This window comes from Gymnodraco acuticeps, unplaced genomic scaffold, assembly GCF_902827175.1.
Source record: "Gymnodraco acuticeps unplaced genomic scaffold, fGymAcu1.1, whole genome shotgun sequence".
In the NCBI taxonomy this organism is placed as follows: Eukaryota; Metazoa; Chordata; class Actinopteri; order Perciformes; family Bathydraconidae; genus Gymnodraco; species Gymnodraco acuticeps.
The window spans coordinates 1,210,835-1,228,193 of NW_022991443.1; the positions used below are offsets into that span (position 1 = coordinate 1,210,835).

Below are 17,359 nucleotides of genomic sequence, written 5' to 3' on the forward strand. Positions count from 1 at the left end.
CTGAGTTGGCCCAACCTCCCTGGGGAAGGCCAGGGCTTGGGGGACAAATCGGCCCTTATGGTCCTCTAAATCTCCCTGCAGCCATTTCATCTAAAGTCTCTGCTATTTCAAGTCGCTAGCCCTAGCTGGACAAAGGCGTTTGCTGCAAAGACTAGCCGTGCGTATAAATCAAACAGGCCATTCTTTTTGTAATTACCCTACTTGCTCAGCTAGACGAAAGCATGGATCCTGGAAGCTGTTCTTCTCACTTTATGGGAGGTAATGGTCTTTCTCTCAGATAATAGCCTGGCTGGCGGATGAGGCACTGCGTCATGCCGAGACGCTGCATGCATTACGATAAATACAAAAAAACCCTGTTTGCTTGGTTACTAGTCCCTGCAAGCCTTTGCATTGTGCTGATAGAAGACAATCCCAGGCCTGGCCAGAGCCGAGCGGTCACTCCGGCCTCCGAGCCCCGCCGCCGCCAAACTCCCTTTTTGTGTCTCCGCATTGTTGCTCCTTGCATCCCTGCCAGACGTCTTTGGAAACCATTTCCCCTTATTGTCTCTTTGTGTTGTCCTTTCCCGATGATAGGGTGTTTCATCCTCGGTGCGTTTTGAATAAGTCGCCGGCAGCTTGGCAGCGATTCGATAAGTCACGGTGCTACATAAATCCTTTGTCTTCCTACATGCTGAAATGCGTGGCGGGCAGGATAAAGCTCCTATAACATGAAGTCACTCCCCCCCCGTCCCGCACATCCACAAACCAATTCCATTATGATCACGGCTGATACGGCCAGCGTGCCAAGCAGACAGTCCCCTGTAAGCAGGGAGGTGCCAGGGAGCAAATCGAAGCACCGTCTCTTCATCCATTTCCTTGTCTCAACTTTACATCCAAGGTCCTATCAGCTGCTGGGCCCCTGATAGTATCTGTGGAGCCACAGTGATGGAGGGTCATGTCTGCTCTTCCCTTTCTTTGTCTTTTCCCGTCTCTTCTTTTTTCAATTTACTCGGCAAACAAAAGTTAATGCTTCCAACCGTTTTGTTGTTTACTGGCATTTAAAAAAAAGGACCTGACCACATCCTGATATATTCTAATGTTTTTTTTTCTCATGCCAAGTCATTGCTGTACTGTTTTTACAGAGGAACAAAGATTGACTGATATGTTCCTTGATTAAAGCTCTCTTTTTCAATCCCACAGGGTCTAATTAACAAGAATAGATTTTGAAATGTAATCCATGATAAAAGTGTTTGACGTTCCTGGCTTCATGAAAGTGTGTCTCTCCACAGACCCATGTAAAGACAATGAGAACAGTCTGACCACGCAGTGCCGGGTGGAGAGCATCACCCGCCAGTCCATCTTCTCTCCCCTGCCGGAGTCGTGCCCGCCGGGGGGCGAGCCTTTGTGTGCCAGTGACGGACATACATACCCCAGCGAGTGCGCCATGGAAGCAACCGGCAGGCGGAAAGGCATCAAGGTCAAGAAGATCCACAATGGGAAATGCAGAAGGGAGGGTAAGGGCCAGTTTGTTTGAAAGTCAACTGGGATGCTTCAATTTAGAACTTTTCAGAATCTTGCTCCATCATAAAGCACGGTTATTGTGGAGCGGAGGGAAGAAAAAAAAGTCTGCTAGTGGGTAGACATAAAAGGAAGTAAGGGAAAGTCACACACTCGTAACTCCAATGCAGGCTTTTTATTTTTACGTCCCACTGTTAGTCAAGCCATTTATGATTTCGCCCTTACTTTGCGTTGTTATGATAGCTATGACTTGAGCTAAATCAGCTCAATACTTTTCACAATCTAGCAACTCAAACCATCCTTTCTGAAATGTAACCCTTTATAACCAACTGATCCACCAGCAAGAATGCCCAAGCCTTGTGTTTTGGGGGGTTTTCCCTTTCCTGTAGTTTGTAGGTGTCTGTGCATGTAAACAGTCAGCAAAGTCCCACAAATGAACCAGAAAAGCATATAAGGGCCCCTTTAATTAATCTACAGTGCTCCGGAGACAACACATCTGAAGATTCAACTTAAAAACACCCCAACAATGTCATAGATTCTTAAGATATTTGCTTCCAAATGCACGACATGTGTCTACTGAACAGAAATCAGAAAACTGTATGTATGGGTTTTAGTATGCAGGAGGCAAAACAGTCACAACACATTTGCAACCCATGGTGATATGTCCAATACACATGACTTATTTCTAATATTTGATCAGGTGTACTGTAGTTGACTGTGTAACTGTGTCCCGCTGCTCGGCACAGAGATAAATCACTCCGGGGTCTTGGAGTCCGTTCTGTATCTATGCCAGCAGTAGTCTCCTCCGGCCAGACAAGAGGCTGCAGGGTTGTTATCTGTGCTATTAGAACAGGGGGTTTAAGCCTCAGTCAACACAGACCTGTCAGCTTTTACTGTACATCTGATAACCATCGGAGGAAATCCAATTTTTCCCTGCTGTGTTGTCGGCTGGGGGCCCGATAAACCTACTGTTGTGTTGATTCAGTCATGTCCTGAGACCCCCTGACAACACCAAAACCAGAATAGGTCGCTGCATGACCCCCTTTGGTACAGTCAACAAAAAAGTCTGACAAACACTTCTTAAACACACACACATCTTCCTGTCCGCTCCGCTTCACAGACAAATTCCCAGTCTGACTTTATGTTCTTGAGCAAATGGATGATCTTTTTTATTTTTTTCATTTCTTCTCTGCCTCTTTCAAATGAAAGAATGATTCAATTTAAAACAGAGATCCATGAAATCATATCCCAAAGCAAATTACAAATTGGTGTCGTAATGAAAATTGCCATTTTGACTTATAACCATGACATTACACATCCTTGTAGCCCTCTCGCTCAGATATAGCGGCGATGTAATTAAGTGTGGCATGACAGGCTTTTAAAGAAAGCAGAAGAAGGAATTGAATTGCTGTACCAATTTGATCCACTGATCAGGAATGAAATAAATTCCAAGCCTAGTGGACGCCTCCAGAACAGAGGCCTGCTTCAAATTGGATTTGCTCACTTCAATGGCAAATTTGCCGTCGCACATTAGCAGTTTTCCTTTCTTTCTTCCCAATTTATACTGTAGATTTCTGCTTAGCGAGTCAAAATGTAATGAATAAAATAGTTTAGACTTTAACTTGACCCTAAAAAATATTTAATTCCTTTGAGGTTTCTAATTTAATAAAGTTTTTGGGGAACTTTTTTCATTTAAGTTTGTGAGCATGGCAAACGTGATGCTTATCATGGCTTAACAATTACAAAGTGGGATTTTTTGGCCCAAAAATTAAGAAACTTTTCTTAAATGTAGTACACACTATCCTGAAGAGGAACTACTGCTAACTATACTTTCAAATAACATCTAAAAGGTTCATCCTCCAAAGTCTTGTTCGGTAAGAGCAATCATTACTCTCCAGAGAATTTACCTCAAGTTCACCTAATACAACATGAAAGATTTCTAAGACAACAACAAATGGACTGCTACAATAACCAGGCAAATACTCACATAAAGTAATAAAGAGAGACTCCTTTTTATGACTAGTTTTGTATCCGTACACCAGCCAGCTCTTAAACCTAATGTGTCTGATCTTAAATGTGTTATTATTACTTCTTCTATTAAAATATAATAACATTGATTTGTTTTGTTTTCTTTAGTTGTGAATAGTCCCTAATTATTCTTAAAACCACTAATACACTACAACTAACTCAATCATGGTAACATAACAGAACCGCCTTTCTGCTGCTGAAAGAAAAGCTTTTACCTGTACCAACGCATCAGTCCACCCTAACATGTAATTGCTGTTTGAATGGAAATCAAAATGTGCGCATTTTCAGACTCCTAGTTTTCTAGTTTGAAATATTTGTTTTCGCTTGCAGAGTTCTTCTGTTATCCTTTCCTCAATAGTAATCAGCCTGTCACACTTTTACCTAAATAATCCTCTGGAAACCAACTCTTAAAAATGTTTAAAGACGTGTGACAATAAAAGAGAACCTGACAGTCTTTAGTGGCAACATGTTACAATAACAAATGCTTCCATTCAAGTTTGCCGATTGGTCTACAAAAGAGAAATCCAAATAGTCTCTGGCTCAGGAGGTAAATGGTTATCCTCCAATCGGAAGGTCAGGGATTCAATCCCGATTCCCCTGAAGTCAACATGTGAATGTGTCCTTGGATACATCTCCCCAACCTGCTTCTAATGGAATGGACTCATGTGTGGAAATTAGGGTTAGGGTTAGAGCAGGTGGCGACTTTTATGGAAGCATCTGCCTCTCTAGGAATGAGTCTGAACGGGTGAAGGCTGACTTGTACATTTAAAAGCAATTTGGGGTGTCACAAAGACAAAAAAAAACACTATATAAATCTAGTCCATTTACCATTTGGACGATCCACAAATTCTATATAAATTCCCTTTTTGTCTTTCATTTCTCTGAAGCATTTTGAATTGCCTTGTGTTTAAGGGTGCTATATAAATAAACTTGCCCTGCCTTTCTCCCCGTCTCCTTCTTCCAGATGACTGTCAGGAGGAGTGTCTCTTCAACGCCGTGTGTCTGGTGGAGCAGCCGAAAGCCCGCTGCTCCTGCGACCCCATCGAGTGCGACGGAACCTACAAGCCCGTGTGCGGCAAGGACGGCCAGACCTACACCAACGACTGCATGCGACGCAAGACCGAGTGTCTGAGCAAGACCCTCATCTCCATCAAGCACCAGGGGCCCTGTGGTGAGTGGAGCCGGAGGAAGAGAAAGGAACTCTCCCTGCTTACTTTTAATGTATATTCAATGTGTGTTTTCCCTAGGCCAACTGTTTGTATGTCTGTGCTTTACTGAGAAACGGTTCAGTGATGCTCTTTGAAGAAGGGGGGTTTGTTGGGGAAACTCAAGCCGACTGTGTGCCTTCTTTACAAAAAAAACCCGGTGCCTTCACTCCTCCACCTCCCATCCATCTCCTCATCCCTGTCACGCTCCATCCCTCCATCTCAAACTAAATGAAACGCCACCTTCATGTTTCATTCATTCACACTCTGTTTTCTACTCTTTCACCAGTGCAAGTCTTCCACTTTGGTGGCTTTTGTCGTATTTTTCCCTCCCTCCTCTTCTGTATTTGTCTCTTGTGTGTTGCTTATTCTTGTATATAAAAAAAGCTATTCTTTCTTGTTTCAGTGCGTCACTCAGTCTGTCTGTCTGTCTTTGTCCCTGTGGTCGTCCTCCTGGCTGTCTGGCTGCAGGTGGAAAGTGGGGTCACCCAGTGGGCGACCTCATCAGGTGGATTCTGAGGGGTGAAGCCCTCCCCCCTCGCTCCCAAAGGACCTAACAGCAGGGGTCTTGTACAGCTGTCTTTTTCCTCTCGCTCCTTCTGTCTCTTTGTGTCATCAATGTCCTTTCCGTCTGTTTACTCGCTGAAAAGATGTGATCCGTGAGGTTGGAGAAGTCTTCCTCTGTCCCTGCTCTCTGTGCTTTATTTCCTGTCAACAAAAACAACTCCTCCTGTTCCTACCTGCCTTAACACCGCTCACATCTGACTCCTGTTTTTCTGCATGCAGAGAAATGCATGCAAGCTCTTAAACTCACAACCCCTCTCAACATCACCTCATAAAACTTGCACCTGGCCAACGAATGCAAAAATATCCATATTTTTTGCCATTTCTGAGATTAAAACCATCACTATGGTTGTAGTTTGACTGCATTCCTTCTAATGCTATGGTTAGGTTGGAATCCCTTATTTCCGCTTCTTTAAGGTTTGAGTTACAGTATGATTCAAAAATAATTTAGCTAAAGCAAAATCATTTTTAAAACATTAGCATTAAATGTGAAAAATCTTGGGTAAACTTAATTAGGCCATTATTTAATTAAAATTGCAAACAACTATTGGTAGGTGTCCATTCGGGAGTCGAATAGGCTTGAACAGATGTGTTGACTTGACAGAAATGATTACATTTGAAAAACAGTTGTCAAATTTCCTGTGACATCATTCACAGATTTCCCACTTTTCGCACCTAAACTGTACTCTATGTATTCATTTAACAGTCAAACCTCTAACTAACGTTTTCTAACTTAGAATTAATGATGATTTTTTACATTCATTCTGATCTTCCTTCCTGAGAAAAGTAACATCTTTAAAGATCTTTGACAGTAATCTATGCCTTTGAATTGGGTGTACCTTCACGTTAGCACCTCTTAATAAGTGAGTTTTGACGGCTGATCTTGTAGTATTCTAACCATCTCCTGAATTAGAACCGTTTTTGTTGTTTCCCATCATAACCCCATACCCCAGCATGCATGATAAACCCGAAGCTTGTGCGGCTTGGTGTCATACATAACACCTCAACCAACAAATCCACGCAGCAGACACGGAGTGTTATTTTGTCCTGAGTGTCCCTCCACACTGCCATTGTTGTTGTGATAAAACCAGTGAGATGTGTCTGTCCCCCAGGCGTCAGGGTGGAGCTGAATACCAAAGTTATCTCCAGTTGTCAGCATCGGGAGGCTCCAGCTCTCATTAGCATTATTTGTCTATCTGCGCTGTGCATAAATTAAATACGGGGAACCGGCAGTGCGAGCTCTTATGTGTTTTGCTCCGTTTCATTATTTCTGCCAAGTGGTGTTTCAGCCTCCCCTTCCTCCCTCATTTATTTAGTTATTTTACATGCCTTCTCTCTCTTTATCCTTCCTCCCTTCCCTTGCGCATCGCAGCCGTCAGCGACTGGTTGTATGTTTCTTTAATGCATTTTTATTGACATTTGCATATTTTTCAAAACACAGCGCCACAAACGCCCCCTCCCTCTATTCGGTTTTAATTAAACATCAGAAGAGGCGAGCGTAGGTGCCCACAGAGACTGTTGGTTTAGTCAGACAGATGATATGCAGGCATGTGTGTGTGTTTGTCCATGCACATGTTAGAACTTTCTTTCTTACTTTCTTTCAGTCTTCTTTCTCCGTCCCCGATCTTTCTATGTTTCTTACTGTCAGTGTTTTATCACACTTAACGCAAAAGGTTTTTTAGGCTCAGCTGAATTAATCTGGTTAACTACAGCGGTACGAGCCAAAGCAATCAGATTTTGTTGTGATTTAATTGCAATTAACGTATCAAAAGAATGCCGTAATGCCAAATTGTGTTAAAAAAAAAAGTCTGAATTCATGCTTTTTGGGGGCTGTCAGCAAGAGAACAAGCAAACAAATTGTTAATTGTTTAATTTCTGGAAAGAGTTCATCAAAATATAAAATAATGTCAGTTACATTTGTCATAAAATGAGAGCAGCATGATTGACTAGAAATTTAAAAACTCACTGGCATTTAAAACATACAAGACATCTTTAACGACTTTTTTCCTCTAATTAAGATTGATTCAAGAAAGTCCGGAGAACCAGACGTTGATAGGCTTTCGCCAGAGTGTCACGCAAATAAATTAATGGAGAATAAATACAGGGCGTAAATAGCGCTTCATGGCACACATTTGTGTATTTTCATTTAATAAGTAAACACACTATTAGAAGGATTAAGTCAAAGTTACAGAGACATAAAAAAAGCACTTTCCAAAAACGGATGAATGCAATATGAGATTTGTGTTCGGTGCGTCTTTCTATCTTCTGAAAAGCCTGCCTTGTCAGAGATGGATCAATAGCCCACACTGATCACACACTGTATACAATGTGGGACACACACACTTCTATTGTGCTCTATTGTGCTTGTACTCTGACAGTGACTGGCAGTGTCAAAAGAAGCCTCCACAATGCTCGCTGTGTGATCGTGGCACACAGATTTTGAAGGCTTCAGGCAAACTTTCATGCATCTGCAAAGGAAGAGTTTGATATATTAAATTATCATTATTTGATAAATAACGATCCCCCTCCTTGTTTCATTGGCTGAGTGGTGCGTCGGGGCCGGGTGATCGATCGCCCTGTCAGCTGTCAAACGGATGAAATTCTCCAGTTCTGGCACCGTCGTAAATCTACTTTCCTGTGGTTGACAGCGCCCTAATATCAACCCCTCCCCCCTCCCATGTCAACCCTCGCCTCCACAAAGAATGGTCATGCAACACATGTCTATATTTCCCGACTGCTGTCCTCCCCGGAACTATTTGATTGATATCTAAAGCTGGTCAATTTACAGATTGAGATGCATGGCGTTTAGCTGATTAACTTACATCCAGGCGGAGTCACAAATCTTTTCCTTGAATCTTAAGTGCCGTGACACTTAAGAAAGAAAATATATTTCATCACCAAAGAGGCAGCTGGTTTGGCATCCAAATCAACAGTTGTGATTCCTTTCTACTCTGGACTTTATTTCATCACGTTTCATCATACAGAACATTTTAAGCTTAAGTAAAAGTCCTGTTTTTTTTATTCTCCCTTACTTGTATGATGTCAGCACAGCAGGGCAGCAGCACGAAATAAACATGGAAGTGTGCGTGCAGGGTTGGATGATATTGTTGCAGTTTTCTATTTAGAGGACCAAACAATAGTGGTACATTGGCACGCTAACGTTTTCAAAGACTCAAATAATTTGTTTCTTGCTTCCTTATTTGGTTGGTTCTTTCAAGGCTCATCAAAAGGATTCTTATATTTCGGCTTTAAAGCTGGAAAATGCTGATAAGTCAGGAAAAGACAGAAAGTAGTCCACATCTACCGTGCTTTCCCCAATAATGATCAAAATGGCTTAGTGGGTCCTCAACTCCTCATTGCACCTGTGTGTAATGTACTCTGCTTAATGTGCTTTTGCTTGGACCAGAGATATAGTGCTTGCAGCTTTATGTAAAGATATTCGGAGCTGCAGCGTGAGTAATGAAGCTTTGAAAGGACATGGTTCAATCACCGTGAAGAGTTGTCCCTAACCTGGTTGTGTAAGTGTGTGTGTTTAAGTATAAGAGAGTGAACTGATCTAACAGAAAAAAAACAGCCAAATATATGAGAGTTATTCACAAACGACTTACAGTAGTCTACTCAGAAGCAAAGTTGTTCACTCAAAACTTCTTTAGGCTAAAAAACAACAACATTTGTTTTCTTTGTCTTGGCTCAAGTTATATCACTCCCTGCTTCTTTCCCAGAATGAGTTTTTTCTTCTTTATTTGCCTCTTCAGGCTATTTTAGGGCATATTCAGTAGCACTTTTAATCAATTGAAGCTGTGGCTCACCACAACTCCTTGGAGCCTGTCGACGTACTGGCCTCGCGTCTGGTGTTAGCAGAATAGAAAATGGAGAGTCCCTTAATTGGTAGTTCATGAAGCATAGATACAAGCCGCAGTTGGGCTTTTAAGACGAGGACAATTATTTCAAAAAACACTGAAACACACAGTAAACTAAGTGTGAACAAACGAAAGAGGCTAGTTTTTCTGGGCAAATAAATCTCTTTTCACAGCTTTTTTTACATGTTCTGTGTGCACAGCTGAGTATGCATTTTTGATTGCAAGTGCAGAAGAAGAAAAATTAACTAAAGGAAGTGCGAGCGAGTTGCTTGAAATGTGTCATCTGTCGCCTTCGGAGGTTAACGTGAAATCACTCAACGGCAGACACATTGTCATTGACAAAGAGCTTTGCAAAGCGGGAAAGGAAATGCAGTCACCTTAGGTGTCAAAACTCTGTGAAGAATATTTTATTATTTGCATGTTTATTTGATTAGCATCTCTGCCGGCTGCAGTGATTGGACACAGTCGGCGGCTCGGGTACTGTATGTGAGTCAGCCTGAGATCACTAGTGCTGTTTTTCCTAATCAAGTTAATTAGAGGAAGTGCCGAGGGAGCCGGATTGACAGCAGCCAGGGAGTGCCGGTCCACTTACTGCGGCCTGCGGGCTGCCATCCAGCAGAATTTGACGAGGATTGTGGGTCAACAGGGTGCCGTCAGTGACTCGAAGCGTAGTCGGTGTCATCAACCAAACAGTCCGCCAATTTATTTGATTTCATTTCCTGTTTCCTCTGCTCTAGCTCTCCAGACTTAATTAAACGTGTAATAAGCACAGTCGTTTTCATTTTCTCTTATGTTTGCTTTTGTATCAAATCGAGAAATCATATTTTAAACTTCCTGTGTCACAATCCTCGAGGATAATATCGCTCGTTTTGGATTCCTTTTTAGACGTCATCTCACCTCTGATGGATACATGTCACAAAAACCAGGGATCCCAGCATGCCTTTCTTCTTTCCCCCTCGCAGTTTTTTGCTTGTCACCATATTTGAAGAGCAGCGTGTTCCTATCTGTGATATGTACAGAGCCCCCCTCCTGCCTGTGATAACTGTTCACTAGTAGACAGACACAGCCCGCGGGTATCCCTTTTGCTGTATGCTAATATAGCCTTTTGTCTGCACCTCCCTTTCCCCTCGACTAATATAATACATAAATGTTTTTAATGTGAGGGAGGCAAAGGGACTCGGATCAAAGCCCTGCAGGTGAAAATCACAGAGGGCGGGGCACGATGAAGATTGGAGTCCCGCGTTGTGATAGGTTGTTGGTGATTCTCCCTGCCAGTTGGCTACTACAAGCATCACCTGGATTACACCGATTCACTGCCCCGCAAAAAAAAAAACAGGCAGCAATTTGGAATTGCACACAGACCCGAGGGGGGAAAAGTCCAATTTACATATGTATGAGCTGAGCGGAGATGGGAGGAAGCTCTCGCCAAAATAATCTCCCAGCATTTCAGCGACATGTTACGGGGAGGGGGTTAACAGTGCGCCTGCTCACTGCAGCAATGGCAGACAGTGCTGTGCCATCACGGCCACCTTACAGGGGATTTGTTAAGCTTTAGAAGTGGCTTTACCAGTCAGATAACATCATTAAGAGGGTGGTAATGATAATGAGGGCATATATCAATATCGGACGAACATGTCCTTTCAATTTTTTCATCCAAGACCTCTCGTGTTGATATAGCATGGCCTAACCTGTAGTAATCCCCTCTGTGGCCTGAAGCAGGGTCGTGCCATTCAAATACCACACTAATTAAGAAAGAGAAGTTACACAGCCGCTGGCAGTGAGGAGACACACTCAGGTGACACCCAGAATGTAAAGTCTCTTCCACTAGCCTCATGGTACAGGAACATACTGTAGCAGAGTGCACAGTTGCACAGCAGAATCCCTGATTAGAAGAAATATTCATGATTTTTTTCACAGTTTGCTCCTGACTTTTCCCCAGCCCACTCACTGCACCTGCTCAGCCACTAAAAGAATGCCTCGGCCACCAGGCTTATCACGTGTTTGGCACTGCAGATGTTCCCATTCAACTGTCAAGCTAATTCCCTCATAGAAATAAAAATAGCTTGGTTTAAACCCGGCAACTCGGGTTTGTTCTGGACCTAGCTGACAAAAACACTGATACATGCATGAAGAAGATTGCATTTAAGTGTCTGGGAGGCAACCAGTGAGAGAGAAAGAGCTGGAACAGGCTTCTGAACAACATCCCACAAGCCTTAGTTGTGACAGGCTGCCATTTCAAAGCTCCTGCTTGCAACCAAGAGAAAGACAGCTTTTTAACTGTGTCATAAGATTGTTACACTTGGGGAATTTTGTCATGTCTTTCTTTTTTTTCTTACACCCTTTCCACTTAATAAATCAGGCAGAAATGGTCCTCCCCAGAGGATGATAAAAAAAATTAGTTTTGGAGGGGTATTTTCTTTAATCTGTTTTATGGGTGTGAAACAAAGAGAAAAGGAGACTAAGGCGTTATCAGAGGCTGCAGTTGTGTTTGAGGAGCCCGTCCTTGTGAAGTGGGCTGGTGAACTTTTATGCAGACCAAGGTTGCGCGGTTAAGCCCGGATCACAGGCTTACGACTGTTACACACACACACACACACACACTTTCAGACACATGTGAGGAAGTCGGTAAGACATCACGGGAACTCAATTGTTTTTGAAGGTGCGCCAAATTAAGCATCATTGAGAAGCTTACATATTTGTGTAGCACCTCCAAGCTCTTTAGAGACAGCAGCTTGGTATTCAAACACAAAAAACAATAGATGTCTTCCGCCTTCTAAGTATGGAAGATTTGCTTCAAAAATGGGGTCCTTGCTCGACATCCAGAAATATTTGTTAAGCCAAAAGTTAGCAGTAAAAATAGTAGGAGATAATGGAAAACCATACACTGTATATATGACGAGGGCGTAGTCACCAATTGGTGCGTAGACTTTTGCTTTGGTGTTTGGTGTTGTTTTTGGACTACCAAAAGTGCCTTTATTAAAATAAAAGTATTGGAAGGGGGAGACAGAGGGGATGACGAGCATCAAATGGTCCCAGGACAGATTCCAATCCGGGTCGTCCGCATGTACATGGGTCACCAGCTCCACCAACTGAGCTAAATGACGGCCATCTTGGTTTTCTTTTGCCTCCAGACAAAGTTAGTGTCTAAAGTTGTAAGAAAAATGTTGGCAATAACAAAGACCAAAAAGAATCATGTGTTAAAGAAAGCATACCTTAAATCCTTAAACATACCCAGCTTTCTAGTATAATTATTTGTTAATGAGACCTTAATTAGCTAAATTAATATCAACCTGTAATGAGAAACCCTTGGAACCAGAAACTAAAACTGTAAACTTACTAGGAAAATGTTCCCTGGGTGAATTAATCAAGTGATAATTAGGGTCATTTTCTCATAGACTTCTAGAAAAAAAAAACAGAATAGAATAATTTTTGCAACCACTATTTTGACTTCACTTTTCAAGCGAGATTGCTTCTTATGGATAATCTTCAGTATACAAACCTTTTTACACTAAACCTCAGTTGTAAAGTTTTAAAGTTAAGATGAGCAGGTAACAATTGCATTACCTATCCCATTGCTTCAATCAACGTAAAACAACGTAATGGCCTCCGTTGATCATTTACCCCAGCATAGGCGCTACTACTGAACGATCCTGAGCTGATACATTAATCATGAGGCTCCAAAACATGACAAGTTGCCCCCTGTGATGCCATCTAATCCCATAATAGTCGCAATAATGATGGAGCCATGGGTGGTGTCATTACAAGGGGCAGTTTCCATGACAGCAACCCCAACCCCTCTAACAGAAGCTAAAATAAAAGACCAGAAAAGGAGGAAGTTTGCTTGACATTCTGTTTAAAATGCACCTCTTTGAGCACTTCTCATCAGAAATGATTTGATGCCTTCCTCTGCTTTTTCCACCAATCTGCAGACACACCACATTTAGCTGAGTGATCCGCCCCTCAGGCGTGAAGCTTCCCAAATGAAAATTGCATTGGATTCCGCTTATCGTCTCTTGCTTACCCTTGATACCAGAGTGTATACCGTCCTGACGTAAGGCTCAGACTTTAACCATCAACCCAAGCACCACCACGCCATATAATATTTGTTATTGACACATGAAGCTTTCAAGAATTGATTGTGTCAGGACGGTACGCCATGATCAAAGAGTTCTTCGTAGCCTTTTTCTCCACTCTCTCCTGATCATGTCAAGTTATATCAGCCAAGCCGACACCCATTTTCCCACCACTGAGAATCATAGGTGCAAAACCCAGTCCTGGTTTTAATGAAGTCCTGCTGGAGCTTTGTGCGTGAGAGGGAGAGACTGAAGCAGACACCTCTCTGTGATGTTCACATTTCATATCTGCCTCAGCCCAGGAGCTTGCCTTTTGTGAATTATTAAGCAGAGGGCTCTTTCTTCTCTTCTACTCTTCTTTTCTTTTCCTCTGCAGTTTCTCTCACACACACCTCTTTTTCCCGCTCCTCCGTGTCAGTTCAAGCAGCTTTGGCTGAAGCGGTGGCTCTCACTGAGATGCAAATGACTTTCTTTGAAGGGGCACATTGGGAACGTCAATTAATCCGGGCGTTTATTGCCCCCCAAAAAAAGGAAATGTGCAGCCATTGTTTGTAGGCCGTTTCATCTCAGTTGTGCTACGGGGCTAGCTTTTTTTATCCTCTTCCCTTGTGCCATCGGATTCTTTAAAGATTCAGGATACATCAGGGTAGTCACAAAGGTGTGGAAATGACAGTAGGAAGCAGAGGTGTCACAGAAACACAGATGTACTGCATATTACATCATATCGCCTATACCTCCCTTTCTAACAACCAACCTGCAGTTCCCCGTGTAGCTACGCTCTAACACACCTCCCTGTGACCTTTGCCCTTTCCAGTCCCAGACCTCTCTCCAACCTCTACCATGTATTCTCCTCACTTCCCATCAACCCAGTCCAATATCCCCCTCCTCTAACTCTGCTCTCTATGCCTTCGGCCTTCAGATCTCAGCATACCGAGCCCCTGCCTTGTTAAGGTGTGTGATCACGGGGCGGTGTGTGTGGTTGAAAACGACGTGCCGGTGTGCGAATGCCCCGAGGCCTGCCCGCAAACATCAGACCCTGTGTGTGGATCCGACAGCCACAGCTACGGGAGCCCCTGTGAAATGAGAGCGATGGGTTGCGCCCTGCAGAAGACCATTCACATCCAGCACAAAGGACCCTGTGGTGAGTAGCCGCAACACAGTCACATTACATTACACAGTAATTCACCGTTCACTCATTGAATCACTATGAAACTGTGAATTATAGCTCACAGGTAGGGAAAGATGTCTCCTTGTGGAATATAATTAGGATCAAATTAATTAATGGTGCTACATTACCCACAGGCAGAATTATATTGCTCAGACATTAACAATGAACATATATGGAATTATAATCATGGTGACCCCCTCAGGGCTTCCCTTTCATATCCAACAAAGTCAAAACAGTTCGTCATACAGCTTTAGGTCTCTCAATACTACAGGTGAATAAGGAAAATATGTAATAGATATCATCATGAAACTCCCCGTGTTGATTACACACTTCAAGGCAATTATGTTTAGTATTACAAGTTTCAATTTTGTTTGACATTTTATGTTTACATGTTTAAATAAGTTTGTACTAATTTGCATAGATTCCCAGTACAGAAATCTGAAAATTGGGAAATTATTGTTTTATTTTGTTGACAAGTTATAGTCAAAGGTCTTCACTGAAGAAGTTAAGAATATCTTTTTGTATCACTCCATAAATACAAATTATGTCAAAAGCCATTACAAAAATGATGCAGATGTTATATAGGTCTGGCTATGAATGAAACACAATAAACAAAACAAAGACAATTGAGAAACGGTATTTAAAGATTTGTGTTTTTGAAACTTTTTGTATAAAAAATGTTTCTTAAAAATATGAATAAGGCATTGCTTTTTCGTGAATTATGCAGAGATTTAAAGTCATAGCTAGACAATGTTTGTATAATAAACACCTTCATTTTATCTTTCCACATTAAGTAGAATAGCCCAAACTTTTGAAATCGACCAGTGTAGAAAAACCTTTAGTTTCTCGCCTTAATGCATCTCTTATCCGTGGTCCATTACTCTTCATCTCTCTCCTCCTGCTCTTCTTCAGCCCTTCCATAACAACAACAACAACAACAACAACAACAACAACAACAACAACAACTACAACAACAACAACAACACTCTGATTTGCCTGTTTTGACCTTTAAGTAAAGATGCACTTTACTCCTGCTGAAAGAGAATACCAACCGTACTGATCCACGTTGGCTACATGAGGCACTTGGCTTTGTCTCCAATGTCCGAGTATCAGAGAGTCATTAGCACATCAGCCACAGCAGAGCTGGTAAAAAATATCTTCAGATCCACTATGCAGGCACACAGCCATGCGGGCAGATTTCTTACAGCTTGGTAGACCCACTTAGAGAAAACTCTTAATGGCTTAATGCCATTTTAGAAGGCCAATTTTCCCATGGACTCTAATTAGTGAATGAGTATTCTTCCTTGTCTACCATCCAGCCCTTTGCTTTTCACACACGCTGGGCAGAAGCACAGCGGTTATTAGCCCCTTGGCCGGACTCTCTATGCTACCTCATTCACTGTTTTCCTACAATAGCCTTTTTTTTCTTCCTGCATATTTTGAAGACCATAATTATAAAAATGTGTCGCCCTCTGCGGTGTTATGCTTGCTGAGGAGCTGAGCAGTTAGCTGAATGATCATAACTTAGTCTGATATAAAATCGCACTCTTCTGGTTTGTCCTCAAATGTGCGGTTTATAGGTTGAGTTTGTTTATCCAGACTAGTGTTTTTTTTATAGTGTTTTGAGTCTCTGTTCTGAGAAGATGACAGGGTTCGTTTTTGGAACCCCCCCCTGCGCTCCCTCTCTGCCTGCCCGCGTGTTGCATCTGTCATCTTCCCCCTACCAGCATCCACTAAATTGAAATCCAGCGCAAGGATGTATGCCAACAGGAAATGGAGCGAAAGCAGTGTTTGGTCGGTGGGCAGACTCAATTTGGTGCGCAGGTAGACGACAGGTCTGTCGGCCGCTGGTCCCACGGCAGTAATGAATAGTCTTTATTTTAAAAAGCGGGAAGCAGAGCAAGTTGGCGGAGCGGGGGGGAATGTCTGTTATCCAGCACTATGGATGGTTCTTGGCTCCCATAGGAAGCAGGCCTGCGTCAGCGCAATGGTGCCATAAAAACGCTGAGGCATTGGCTTGCCAGGCGCGAGCCAGCCGAGGAATGATGGCAATGGTAATGGGGGTTATTTCTGGGCTGTTTGCACAGCTTTACTGGGCCTCATTCAGCACCATAACAACTGACTGACTTAAGCTATTATCTCACCTAATTATCGCAGGCTATTCCTCCAAGTAATATACTATACATGTTTATGTAGCAGAAAGGGAGAGAAAGGGAAGGAGCATATGCCGCCTTCAGGTACTGTGAAGCATCTGAATTTAAAGTTGAAGTCACGAGCAACGGAATAATGTGGCAAACTTCAAAATGGTTTTATTTGTATAACTTGTTTTGTTACTTTCATCCAAACGCATTTATTTAGCTTCCAAACCCAAAAGTAGGGGCTTAAGGAAGGCAGGTGAGGGCAGTAAGGGTTTAGGAGGTTGCCCTGACTTGGCATGTGCGCTTAAATGTGTGTGTATATGTGTGTGTGTAGCTTTCCACAGCTCCTCATGGGCAAAGCCGTCATTTAATTTCCTTCGCTGCGAGCTGGAAAAATAGCGGTTATCTATATGGCCCAGGTGCTAACCTGATAGCAATATGAGTGAGATTACTTATTATTCTCAGATTCTTTCCTCCTCTTGCATTTTAGTGGAGGGGCGACCTTGTAACATGGGCAGGCCCGGTTAATAGACCCCCTCAGCTGGATATCAGACGCCTTGAAAAAAGGGTCCATTCATACGGCTTTACCCAAATAGATGAGGGCAGAGGCAACAAATTCACCCCTTTTTTCTCCCACAGGTGTTTGAAATGATATACACCATTGAGTAAGAAATATAGGTTATAACAGCAGCATGAGAGCGGCTGGAAAGAGGGAGGGGAAAGTAATAAATACTGGGAGGGGGGAGGAGACGGAAGTAAATAAGATAAAGAGAAGCAGAGCAAGTGGGGGGGCAGAGTTAATAGTGTAGCGGCCGGGCAGGCATCG

General features: G+C 42.7%; 1 protein-coding gene across 1 annotated transcript in view; it reads left to right on the plus strand.

Moving 5' to 3' along the window:
• The window catches only part of agrn (agrin), a 269,713-nt gene that overhangs the window by 182,573 nt on the left and 69,781 nt on the right, over window positions 1-17,359 (plus strand). The window contains 3 exon segments of the mRNA XM_034196403.1: window positions 1,269-1,493; window positions 4,490-4,696; window positions 14,147-14,368. Coding sequence (XP_034052294.1) covers window positions 1,269-1,493; window positions 4,490-4,696; window positions 14,147-14,368 — 654 coding nt within the window.